This window comes from Helicoverpa zea, chromosome 17, assembly GCF_022581195.2.
Source record: "Helicoverpa zea isolate HzStark_Cry1AcR chromosome 17, ilHelZeax1.1, whole genome shotgun sequence".
Lineage (NCBI taxonomy): Eukaryota > Metazoa > Arthropoda > Insecta > Lepidoptera > Noctuidae > Helicoverpa > Helicoverpa zea.
This window is the reverse complement of record NC_061468.1, coordinates 513,907-526,500: the sequence shown is the minus strand read 5'-3', so window position 1 is coordinate 526,500 and position 12,594 is coordinate 513,907. Positions and strand designations below refer to the sequence as shown.

Here is a 12,594-nt window from a genome sequence, read left to right as displayed (position 1 = left end):
GTTAATGTTTAAGCAGAATATCATTATAAATTTTTAAATCATGACGACAAACCCGCGGAAGGGCACCGATCCGGTGCCAATGGAAGAAAGCGACCAGCTGACGATAAGGCCCCTGTAAATATTATTTTGTACTATTTACGTTTTCGAAGCATCTATTGTAGCGTAACAGAACTAATAAATAACATATTCACACACTCTTGTAGAGTATAATTAATCTCAGAAAGTGTAATGCTTTAAACATGTTACGCATTTACAGAAAAATGTGGAAATCTAAGATTTAGAATCGATCTAGCCATACATAATATAAGTTTTTTTATGAAAAACACAGTAATATCTGTATTATTTTATGTTCCAAGTTTGGTGTCCTACTTGTGTGGTCTATCACAGCTATGAATACTATAACTGTGCTTTAATAATGCCTAAGATAACAAAGCCCTGACAAATAATTGAGTTAGTTCATCATTAAGTAATTCTTACATGCTTGTTGTAATTCTAGTGGTGCTGGTCAGGAAGTCGGCAGATCTTGCATCATGCTGGAGTTCAAAGGAAAGAAAATTATGGTTTGTTTATTTTGGTTTTATAAAAATACAGTACTTATTCCTTAGCATATACGGACCTGTATCTAAAAATATGAAACAGATTAAAAATAATTTCAGTTCAGAGATATTTACTTGTTACTGCCAAAACCAACACTAACTTTGTGTTGCAAATATCTATCAGGTCACTAAAATGAGGTGTGTTTTACATAAATATCTTGTTAATGTAAAGAAATGGGCCTTTAATAATGTAATATTTTCCAGTTGGACTGTGGCATCCACCCGGGGCTGTCAGGCATGGATGCTCTGCCCTTTGTGGATCTCATAGAAGCTGATGAGGTGGACCTACTACTAATATCACAGTGAGTACTCATGTTTTGTTAAAAATAATTTCTTTTTGCAAGGGCACTTTCCCAAATAGTTTGGAAATAACATATTTAGAGCAAGATTTATTGGTTTGGATATATATATATTTTAAATGCAGACAATATAATACATATTTCTTAATTTGAGTAGTCTTCTGCATATTTTTATTCTGTAATTATGTGAAACATATAATTTTTCCTTGCCCCTAGTTTCCACTTGGACCACAGTGGAGCCCTGCCTTGGTTCCTCACGAAGACTTCATTCAAAGGGCGAGTGTTCATGACTCATGCCACCAAAGCCATTTACAGGTGGCTTGTATCAGATTATATTAAAGTGAGGTAAGTTGTGTAAATAAATACTATGCTTTTTCGTTATCATTGTCATTTTGATTATCCTATAAATAAAGTGAGATTTTTGTTGCTCTCCTCAGCTGCTTATCTGCTGGAATTCTACTAAGAATAACCAAATAATTTGATATTAGTCTTACTTATGGCTTATGCACAAAACTATAAATTGTTGTGATAGTAGTTGCTTCCCTTCCATAATTAGTGATTAGCTAGCAGATTTTATGATCGCATCACGCCGCATCGCAGTTTTGTGTAGAAATCCTTTTTAAGACCCAAGAATGTTGGCAACCATGTACTTCACTATAACATTACTTCTGTTACCCAGCAACATATCAACAGAACAGATGCTGTACACGGAGTCAGACCTGGAGGGCTCCATGGACCGCATTGAGACCATCAACTTCCACGAGGAGAAGGATGTGCGAGGAGTCAGGTTCTGGGCATACAATGCTGGTCATGTGCTCGGAGCTGCCATGTTTATGATTGAAATTGCTGGGGTTAAGGTATGAATCTTTATTATTTGATCTCTATTAAAATAAAAAAGGTGTTGGCCTTAACCTGACCATAATTCTATTATCCGTTAGAGTAAAAATTTACACACATTGATTTTTTTTTGTTATTCACTTAGAATAAGCATTATTTTTGTTTGTTTGTCAGATATTGTACACAGGGGATTTTTCGCGACAAGAAGACAGACATTTGATGGCGGCCGAAATACCCACAGTTCATCCTGATGTACTCATAACAGTAAGTTCCTCTCGAAACCTTTATTTTAATCCTACTTATATTATAAATGTGAAAGTTTGTGAGAATGTATGGATGTATGTTTGTTATTCAATCACGCAAAAACGCCTGGACCGATTTGATTGAAATTTGGTATGTAGATAGGCGATACCCTGGATTAACACGTAGGCTACTTTTTATCAACACACCACGCGGGCGAAGCCGCTGGTGGAAGCTAGTGATAAATATTTTCAACTTCTCATATTCTGTTTAATTTCTTTTCTTGTATTATTTTCTTACAGGAGTCAACGTACGGCACCCACATACACGAGAAGCGAGAGGAGCGCGAGAGTCGGTTCACGGGGCTGGTGAGTGAGATCGTGCAGCGCGGCGGACGCTGCCTCATACCCGTGTTCGCGCTGGGCCGGGCACAGGAACTGCTGCTTATATTAGGTAATTTTCAAAAAACTTTGGTGGTAAGTCGATCACTTTAATATGCTGCTAATTCTAATGTATTAGTGTAGCACCGATTTTATCGACTATGCTTTCTCGTACTTATCTATTTGCCTTAAAGAAAGTATCAACGACAATACTTTTTAGTCCAAGATCCACACGAGTTTTGACCAAGAGATATTCTGATGCATACATATAATATCGGTTTTGACTAATCACTTATCGACACCCATTTCCCATATTATATTTTTTTTAGGTCGACTTCCGCATTTAAATCTATTTTCCAGGTTTTTAACTTATTTTTATAATGTACCATTCCACCCCAGACGAGTACTGGTCCCTGCACCCGGAGCTACAGGACATCCCCATCTACTACGCGTCGTCGCTGGCCAAGAAGTGCATGGCGGTGTACCAGACGTACGTCAACGCCATGAACGACCGCATCCGCCGCCAGATCGCCATCAACAACCCATTCGTCTTCCGACATATCTCTAACTTGAAGGTATGTGCTAGTGTAATCAAGGAAATGTTAAAAAAATCTTTCTGACTAACCTGAACCCGTTAAAAAGAAGAAACCAAAAAAAAGAAAAACTTTCTAGCTTGGGATAGTCAGAAAGTTTTTTTTTTTCAAATTTCTTATGATAAAGCAACTTATTATGTGTATTCAAAAGATTATTTAAATGAATCGCATGTATGTCGAACACATGCATAAGAAGTGTTCTGTCACTGCCATATAGTTGATCTAAATAAGTGACTTTTCTCAATAAGTTTAATTAAATAAGTCAAATATAAAATGATACTTCTCCTTAGAACACTAGCTTCAAAACTGGATAAATTAGTGTCGATCTTTACGGCAGAGGGCATAAAAAAAGTTATATTTCATTAAAAATATATATTTTATTGTACCATATAAATTATTATTCAATAGCATTGCTCTCGCCGATCTCAAACACATCAATCTCAGGTTTAACCTTATCATACAAATGAGGGAACGCGCCCTCAGCACTATACTTCTTCCTCACTTGCTCATACAAAGACAGATCGAACATCACTTCAAACTCTTCCTTCGTCATGAAAATATCCGCGTACAAGAAGGAATATCCGCCAACTTCCCTTGTGAACTCCTCCATTTTCCTCATAGCAGCCACAGGATTATACGACTTCTTCTCCTTAACCCTTCCCGGGACCCCATATACCCCCAAATCGTTGTACATTGCGTAGTTAGTACCAGGGACCAGGTATTTCGCGTCAGGCCTCTTTAGCTGGCCCGAAGATGGACCGTGATCAATGATTTTGCACGGATAGACTAAAAGAGGAAATTTCTCGAATAGTACGCTCGCTATTTCGATCTGTCTTTCTAATTCTTTGATTGGCAGAACAATGTCTTGGAAGACTTGTTTCGTAAAGGTGTATGCTCTAACTCCTGGCGTTGTGGTGAACTTCAAAAAGGCAGGTTTTGGAGGTAAAAGCCAGCCGAACAAGTACCTGAATAGCGTATCGTTGCCGAATGAAAGCATGTCTTCTACAACCCAGAATATAGCTCTATTATGCCTCAACAAGTAATCTCTCAAAGGAATCAGTTCCACAGATTCGCCTTTCTCCAAAAACGTTTCGACATGCTTATAGAACCACGGCTTGTACCACTTGGAACAACTGTTAACCTTTATCTTCGGGTCATAGTCCGCATAATCTCCAACCATGATGACAGCCTCATCTTTACTGTAAATAGTTCCTTCGATATAATCTGGGAACTCCTTAGGTACTGCCTCATAAGTCCCAGAAAGTTCTCTAATCATGTCGCAGTATTTCTTCTGCCCTTTCACGGGTATGTATTTGATTTTGATGTAGGGTTTTATTTTGACGATCTTGAGGGTCAGTGCGACGAGGAATCCGAGACTGCCGTGGCACCAGGGCAGGGCTTTGAAGAGCTCTGCGTGTTCATTGTCAGCGGTGGCGGTGACGAGGGACCCGTCGCCTAAGACTACTTCGTAGCTGGTGATGGTCTCGTGGTAGAGGCCGGCTTTGTGGGAGTGTGTTGACATGCCCGTGCCGAATGCTAGACCTGGAAGACAAGAATATTTCGTCACTTCATTTGTTTTTTTCTTATGATGAAGAGAGAAAATAAGGTTAAAAAACACACTTGAAAACATGCTGCACAGACCCTAAAATGGGTAGTCCCATTGTTAAAAATACTCATGTTTGCAAGTTTTTATCCGACTACGTAGAGGGGAAATGTATTTTCGTAAAATATTTACTAAAGGTCTCACCTCCCAAAGTAGCATCCACCAGCTCAATAGTTACAGCCAAAGAATACCCCTTCGGTATGAGATACTCGGTGATATCCCCTATAGTCACCATGGGTTCCACCCTGACCGTCATGGCCTGTTCATCCAACTCCAGTATATCGTACAGTGGGATCGCCACCTGGTGATGAAGGTGCTTCTGGAAGAACGTGGTGGAGAGAGACAGCCAGTTTGGTCGCGAAGTGCAGAGTAGACGCCGGTCTTTTGCAGGGAGCTTGTTCCATTGTTGCACCTGGAATAGACATAAGTGGTTGGTCTTGTTATATAAGGATGTCAAGAATTTTCAATATTTTCTTATTAAAATATCACATTGAGATTCATATCAGAGGTCTTCTGACGGAAAACAGTAAACTTGGACACTAAGGTTGGTTTATTTTCTCGTCTCAATGGCCTTTCGCTCTGCGGGATATGTGACCATGCTGTTTGTATGTGATTGAAAACGGAATGCTGTGATCTCAGTAGGGTGCTATGAAATATATCTGATCAATAGTGATCCACCTTATCAGTCTTCTTACCTGGCTCTGTATCAATCTGACGGCACTATCATGCCGCTGCGGGTCGCTGCTCAGCCGCCGCAGATACGCGCGTATCCTCAGCAGCACCGTGAACAAGAAGCTAGCTGGCAAACAGAAGACTGCCACCACAAACTCGCGGTGATCCTCTAGCCAGCGTATCAGGCGGGTTTTGAAGGAGTCCGGTAACATTGCTACAAGAAAAAAATATTGAATAACTGTTAGGATTTTAGTATTTTTATTTTGTACACTGTTCCATATCGGGGCTAGATGAGAATAGGTAGGCCTTTAGTCAAGCCAGTGAATTTGAATTACAAACTTAATAAAAACTCGCAAATATAACCTCTTATTTACACTCTTTTGTAACATGACATAAAATTGTTAATGTATAGTAGTTATTTATGTACATAACGTCTATATAAACTTTATTGTAAAACAATAATAACAATAACTGGATCTAATCAACTTTAATTAATGCCTTTTAAATTGTCCAGGCCTCAAAACAAGGCCTCAAAAAAACTATTATTTTACCAAAATCTGTGCCTTTATTCTTATTCATTTGCTATATACACTAAAGTATACAAAAATAGTAAGTACTTACTGTTTTATTTTCTTGTATTTCTTGAAGTAAATAGATTCCGGTGTCACAATACCGGCCTCTCTCTGACGACCGATTCCGCCGAACTTCACTACACTACAGACAGATAAAAAATATGAATTCGTTTCAATGCAGGAAAAACAGCTGGACGAATCTTATCTTATTGTATTTAATTCGATTATCGGTCAAATATTGCAATTACATAATTCGATGCCATAAGTGAACATTACTGTCTTAAATGTTGATTGATGAAGATTTTCTTGAATTTTTCAAACTTAATTTAAACTACAATAAGTTATTAAACACTTTAGAACACTTTAAAAGACAACTTCAATAAAATGTCCAACTAAATCTGAAAATGTTCGAAATTCTGTGTAGGTATGATTGTTTAACAATTCATCAGTATGAAGTTCGTATCTTAAATAGCATTGACCTTGTATACCAATATCTGTTAAAAGATTCGGCGCTACCGATTCATAATAATGCTATTATAACATGCCAAGCGATTTTAAACGTTAATCAGATAGATATACATTTCATTTTACTTGAAATACATAAGATAGTAGCAATAGTTACTATGTAACACAGGTGTCTTGATTAGCTCGTAATCTAAGATAAAGTAATTAATATGTTGAATCATTGTAGACTTTGTAGACAAAATAATTACTGTCTATCAGATTAATTAGCATACAAAAAATTATTTTACTATGTTTTAAATAGCATTAAACGGGCTTTCACAAATCTATACTAATATTATAAAGAGGAAAACTTTGTTTGTTTGTTTGGTTGTTTGGTTATAACGGATAAACTCAAAAACTACTGGACCGATTTTAAATATTCTTTCACCATTAGAAAGCTATATTATCTGCGAGTAACATAGGCTATATTCGTATTGAAATACAAAAAATCCGCCGAGCCGAGCATTTTCCCAAGTATGTTGGTGTCGGCTTCCAGTCTAACCAGATGCAGCTGAGTACCAGTGTTTTAAAAGGAGCGACTGCCTTTCTGATCTCCTCAACCCAGTTACTCATATCGTTATCTAGTAGACGAATAGTTGCAAAAATAGTATCACTGGTTTGGTTGGGACAGCATCTTCTCCAATAGGTCACAGCTGTCCACACCTGGATATGGCTGCCCAAGGTCTCCCATCCCTTCTAGCCAATTCAAGCCTTCCTTTGTTTTCAGGGTATAGACCACTTCGAAGACATAGGTCCGTGCGTGATCATGGCGTCTCCGGGTATGATGCAGTCCGGACTGTCGCGGGAACTCTTCGAGTCCTGGTGCACGGACCCCAAGAACGGTGTTATTATTGCTGGTAAGTCTTATAGAAAAGCTTATGTAGAGGCATAGGACCTTTTTCTTTAGCTTACACACTTTAGTAAAGATATAAGAAGTGATGAAGGGTGGGCGTTTTAGGGCTGTTTTGCAGCCAAGTTCGCATAAATGATTTTGAGTTTGATCAGGTTATACTAAGATGTTTTTCAAAATTTCTTCGCAAGGAGTAGGAGTCTTGTTTGCCAGATATTCACACGTTTCATTAAACTACGGCTATTTATAGGGACATGACAGTATACATACATCCTTTCCCCCTTTCTCAGGTTATTGCGTAGAAGGTACTCTCGCGAAGACGATCCTCTCAGAACCCGAAGAGATCACATCCATGTCAGGTCAGAAGCTACCGCTCAAGATGTCGGTGGACTACATCTCGTTCTCGGCTCACACGGACTACCAGCAGACTTCAGAGTTCATCAATATATTGAAGCCGCCACATGTCGTATGTATTCTTCAGTAATATTGTGTGTTTAATATTTAATAAATGTATATTCCGATTTTTAGAGTTTTGGAAACCGCAAAGATGAAGTGTAATTTTTCTCTAATTTAATATTGTAGCTGTTATGTGGGCAGAAGATTTTCTCAAATTCAACAATGCTTCTTTTAGGTAATACTAGTAACTATAATATAATCTGTGGTAATACTGTAGCCGTGTACAGTGTAGGTATATCGTCACTAGGTAAATTGGCAACGTGCATCTGACGCAGGCCTCCAAAACGATGCGTTACATTCCCATCGACTTCGAGACATGAAAATTTCCCTTACTGTGGTCCATTAGCTCAAAGTTATTCCCTTCCATCAGGTGCTAGTCCACGGGGAACAGAACGAGATGTCTCGCCTGAAGGCCGCCCTGCAGCGCGAGCACCGCGGGCGCCTGCACATACACACGCCGCGCAACACGCAGCAACTAGCACTCACCTTCCGCGGAGACAAGACTGCTAAGGTAACGTATGCATTAAACTTGCTTATGTGATCCCCCTTTATGGTCAAAGGAGCTACACAAAGATACATAAGGGGACATAAAGATGTAATCCCCCTGTATGCTCCCTTATATACTCCCTATATGCTCTCTTATGTACTCCTCCTGTATTCTACCTTATGTACTCCCCCTGTATGCTCCCTTATATACTCCCCCTATATGTTCTCTTATATACTCCCCCTATATACTCCCTTATATACTCCCCCTGTATGCTCCCTTATATACTCCCCCTATATGTTCTCTTATATACTCCCCCTATATGTTCTCTTATATACTCCCCCTATATACTCCCTTATGTACTCCCCCTGTATGCTCCCTTATGTACTCCCTATATGCTCTCTTATGTACTCCCTATGTTTCCTTTATGTACTCCCCCTGTATGCTCCCTTATGTACTCCCTATATGCTCTCTTATGTACTCCCCCTGTATTCTACCTTATGTACTCCCTCTGTATGCTCCCTTATATACTCCCCCTATATGTTCTCTTATATACTCCCTTATGTACTCCCCCTGTATGCTCCCTTATGTACTCCCCCTGTATGCTCCCTTATGTACTCCCCCTGTATGCTCCCTTATATACTCCCTCTATATGTTCTCTTATATACTCCCTTATGTACTCCCCCTGTATGCTCCCTTATATACTCCCCCTATATGTTTTCTTATATACTCCCCCTATATACTCCCTTATGTACTCCCCCTGTATGCTCCCTTATGTACTCCCTATATGCTCCTTTATGTACTCCCCCTGTATGCTCCCTTATGTACTCCCCCTGTATGCTCCCTTATATACTCCCCCTATATGTTCTCTTATATACTCCCCCTATATACTCCCTTATGTACTCCCCCTGTATGCTCCCTTATATACTCCCCCTATATGTTCTCTTATATACTCCCCCTATATGTTCTCTTATATACTCCCCCTATATGTTCTCTTATATACTCCCCCTATATACTACCTTATGTACTCGCCCTATATGTATGCTCTGCTATGTACTCCCTCTTTTATATACTCCCTTGTATTTTTCCCCTATACGCCTTTATGAAATATCCCTCTATGTACTATGAACATCCCTTTTATACATCTTTATTTATTTCTCCTCGTACTCTCCCTGTGTAATATCCTATCATATATACTTCTATACGACTACATATACGATTTTGTTTATTTTCTTCAGGTGATGGGATCATTGGCTATGGAGGTCCCGGAGCCGGGCAGTCAGCTGCAAGGCATCCTGGTCAAGAGGAACTTCAACTACCACATTCTTGCACCTTCAGATCTTAATAGTGAGTGTTCTTATCAGTATCTTGACTATTTCTAATACGAGTATTGATCAAACAGTTTTGTTTGTTTTACCTCTATCAGCGTTTTTACGTCAGAGCGGATTTTACGTTTCATTTTTGTGAGCGACACCACTCGGTGCTAACGGGCGGTTTTTAACGTCATGTTTGAACTGGCAGTTAATTGTTAGCGCGTATAACCGGGCGAACTACGTAATGTGGCTCGGATTTTCTCTCAAAAAAAGTCCAGTATGCGGCTGTATAGGCGTAATTAATCGATTCCAATTTTTGTAATGTACATTTACACTGTGCTCGAATTACATAGGTTATATTTTAACCGGTGAAACTGCATGAAATAGCTAGTTTATGATACATTGTGTTTAGAGTACACGGAGCTATCTCAGTCGGAGGTGACGCAGCGTCAGTCGGTGCAGTACGGCGGCTCGCTGGGGCTGCTGCGCCACGTGGTCATGCAGCTCGCGGGGCACATCGACTTCCTCAGCGAGCATCGCTGGCGTCTCTACTCCTGCGTCGATCTCGTAGTCGACAACAATATGATTACTTTAGAGGTTAGTATCACTACAGTTGATCGTGGTAAAGTCAAAGCTGTACGGATCGATTAAGCAATTCTAGGTGCGCCACACCGAGTTCTCTCCTGTTTCGGAAAGCACCCTAAACTAACTAGGTCTCGCTTGCCATTTGAACAGCTTTGGTAGTCATAAGACAGAAAGTCTTACAAACAGTCTTGCCATGAGGGTTGCCTGGGTAACTGGGTTGAGGCGGTCAAATAAGCAGTCGCTCCTTGTAAAACACTGGTACTCAGCTGCATCGGGTAGACAGCTAGTCATAAAAACTAATGGATACTCAGACTAAAACAATCGTTATAATGATACCAAGGCAAGTGTTAAATTCATTTATTGTAAATGTAATAGGGGGCAGGGTGTAAAAAAATGGCCCAACGCTTGTAATTCATTGCCATGCATTCAGATACTACATAGTTATTTTCTAAAATAAAACTAACCCTACTGAATGTACATTCCAGTGGGTGGCGCAGCCGGTGTCGGACATGTACGCGGACGCGCTGGTGGCGGCGATCCTGTCGGCCTCCTCGCTCGCCGCTCCCCGCCATCTGCCGCTCGCGCCCAAGCTCGACCGCATGCACTTCAAGGTATATACCTCGACTGTGCCGTTATGTAATATTGCGCGACTTGGTAAAAAGCAATTTTGGGTTCCGTACCCAAAGGGTAAAACGGGGCCCTATTGTTTTCGCTCCTCTATCCGTCCGTCCGTCTGTCACCAAGCTATATCTCGTGAACCGTGATAGTAAGACAGTTGACATTTTCACAGATGATGTATTTCTGTTGCCCCTATAACAACAAATACTGAAAACTAGAATAAAATAAATATTTTGCGGGGCTCCCATACAACAAACGTGATTTTAAATAATGGTACGGAACCCTTCGTGCACGAATCCGACTCGCACTTGGCCGGTTTTTTTTTGTCGACCATCGAGTTTTGTAAAAAATATACCTAGCTCGTAGCTACTAAGAATAGTGACCACCGGCAAGCACGTGCCAATACCATACTTACTCTACTCTACTCTCTCTACTTACTAACTCTTGAATCTTGATACAAGACTTAGCTTACTTTCAAATTGCTCTAAAGATCAAATCGATTTTTTCCAAGCCATGTCAAATAACCATCGGATATTTAATAAAACTGACTCCAAGTTAAAACGTTTTATTTAACTTGATATGTATTTAACTATATATTGTAAATAACTAATTATCCGATTTTTATAATCTCCAGGAGTGCGTGATCGAGATGCTGCAGGAGATGTTCGGCGACGACGCGGTGCCCAAGATGTTCAAGGGAGACAAGCTACACGTCACCGTCGACGACAAGCGGGCTGACATCGATCTGCTCAATATGGTCAGTATGACGGGAATTTCCATTCTATTTACATTAGAAAAGGTTATTTTGTATCATAATTTTATTATGGCTACTCAAAACCCCTTTTTGAATGGACATTAGAAATGGTGTTTTTATGGCATAGGAGTAACTAAGTGATTTAAAAATCCATTCAAATATTAAAACTATTTATAAAAAAAAAAAAAAAACATAAAAAATCTTGCCTAACGCATTACGTTACTCGGACCGCTTGAAGCAGTGAGGGGCGACAGCTTCAAGCTGTCGTAGATTGACTATCTATCGCTCAGGATTAACATTTTAGAATGCTTTGCTTTGTCGGTCATCAAAATTGAGTCCGCGGTTAAAAAGAAACATTGCACCCCACTCCAGGAGGTGCGATGTCCTGCGGACGAGACGCTGGAGCGCGTGGTGCAGTCGGCCGTCGGCAAGCTGTACGCCGCGCTCGCGCCGCTCAGGCCGCCGCCGCCGCCCGTGGCGCTGCTGCAGGACCACTGACCTCATACCGTACTTTAAACTAGTACGTATAAGGTTCAAAATACAACTGTACTGAGTTCGTCGTCACAGGGCCGTCACCGATAACGAGATAATGGCGCAGATTTAGTGATACATACATTTGCTATGGCCGTGTGTCTATATGTATGTCATGTGTGTGGTGGACTAAGGCCCATTATCACCGAAAACAAAACGTCCACGTTTTCTTAAAACAACGGTTTACTTTGAAAATTGAACATGAAATTCATAGTCAACAATTATTTTATGAAAAATTACGTTTGTTTTGTGTGTACTTGGACCTAAAGGAAGTCATTATCATGACTTATTTAGGTGTGGCATAATTAAATTATACTTGTTGCATTTTAAACTTTATAGTAAGAGATTTAAGGTTTATAATACGATGAATTATAAAGTGGGTGTTAAACGTAAGAAATAAAGAACTTTGTGGACAATTTAGCAGAGTTTTACTCGACATGATAATCAGTGGAACTGTTGTAGTTATTTATGACGAAATCATATGAATAGTATTCTGTGCTGTGTCATTCCAGTCTCAAAAACTTTATTTTCACCCAACCCAATGTATGAATGTGATAAATGTCTATAAATGTGAGTGATGTATGTATCGATAAACAAGTATTATGCTGTGAATGATTGTTTTAAAGAATAAAGACTTTATAAAGTACACAAATTCGTTTTATTTGGTCATTCGGGTTTTTGATCGCTGGAGACTTTTAATATTTTCT

General features: G+C 39.7%; 2 protein-coding genes across 2 annotated transcripts; one reads left to right on the top strand and one right to left on the bottom strand.

Annotated features, from left to right (window-relative positions):
• Positions 1-5: 5 nt before the first annotated feature.
• On the top strand, positions 6-12,535 carry LOC124638197 (cleavage and polyadenylation specificity factor 73). The gene is made up of 16 exons (XM_047175094.1): positions 6-114; positions 497-560; positions 801-898; positions 1,112-1,240; positions 1,575-1,752; positions 1,907-1,996; positions 2,275-2,425; positions 2,752-2,927; positions 7,024-7,153; positions 7,437-7,612; positions 7,973-8,113; positions 9,325-9,433; positions 9,812-9,996; positions 10,470-10,595; positions 11,237-11,359; positions 11,729-12,535. Exons 1-16 carry the CDS (start codon positions 41-43, stop codon positions 11,852-11,854), a joined length of 2,076 nt encoding a protein of 691 aa, XP_047031050.1. The 5' UTR covers positions 6-40; the 3' UTR covers positions 11,855-12,535.
• LOC124638198 (delta(24)-sterol reductase-like) lies at positions 3,303-5,978 on the bottom strand. The gene is made up of 4 exons (XM_047175095.1): positions 5,842-5,978; positions 5,244-5,434; positions 4,693-4,960; positions 3,303-4,487 (listed from the first exon to the last, which is right to left on the bottom strand). The coding sequence occupies exons 2-4, from the start codon at positions 5,430-5,432 to the stop codon at positions 3,343-3,345; spliced, it is 1,602 nt and encodes a 533-aa protein (XP_047031051.1). The 5' UTR covers positions 5,433-5,434; positions 5,842-5,978; the 3' UTR covers positions 3,303-3,342.
• Positions 12,536-12,594: the final 59 nt, after the last annotated feature.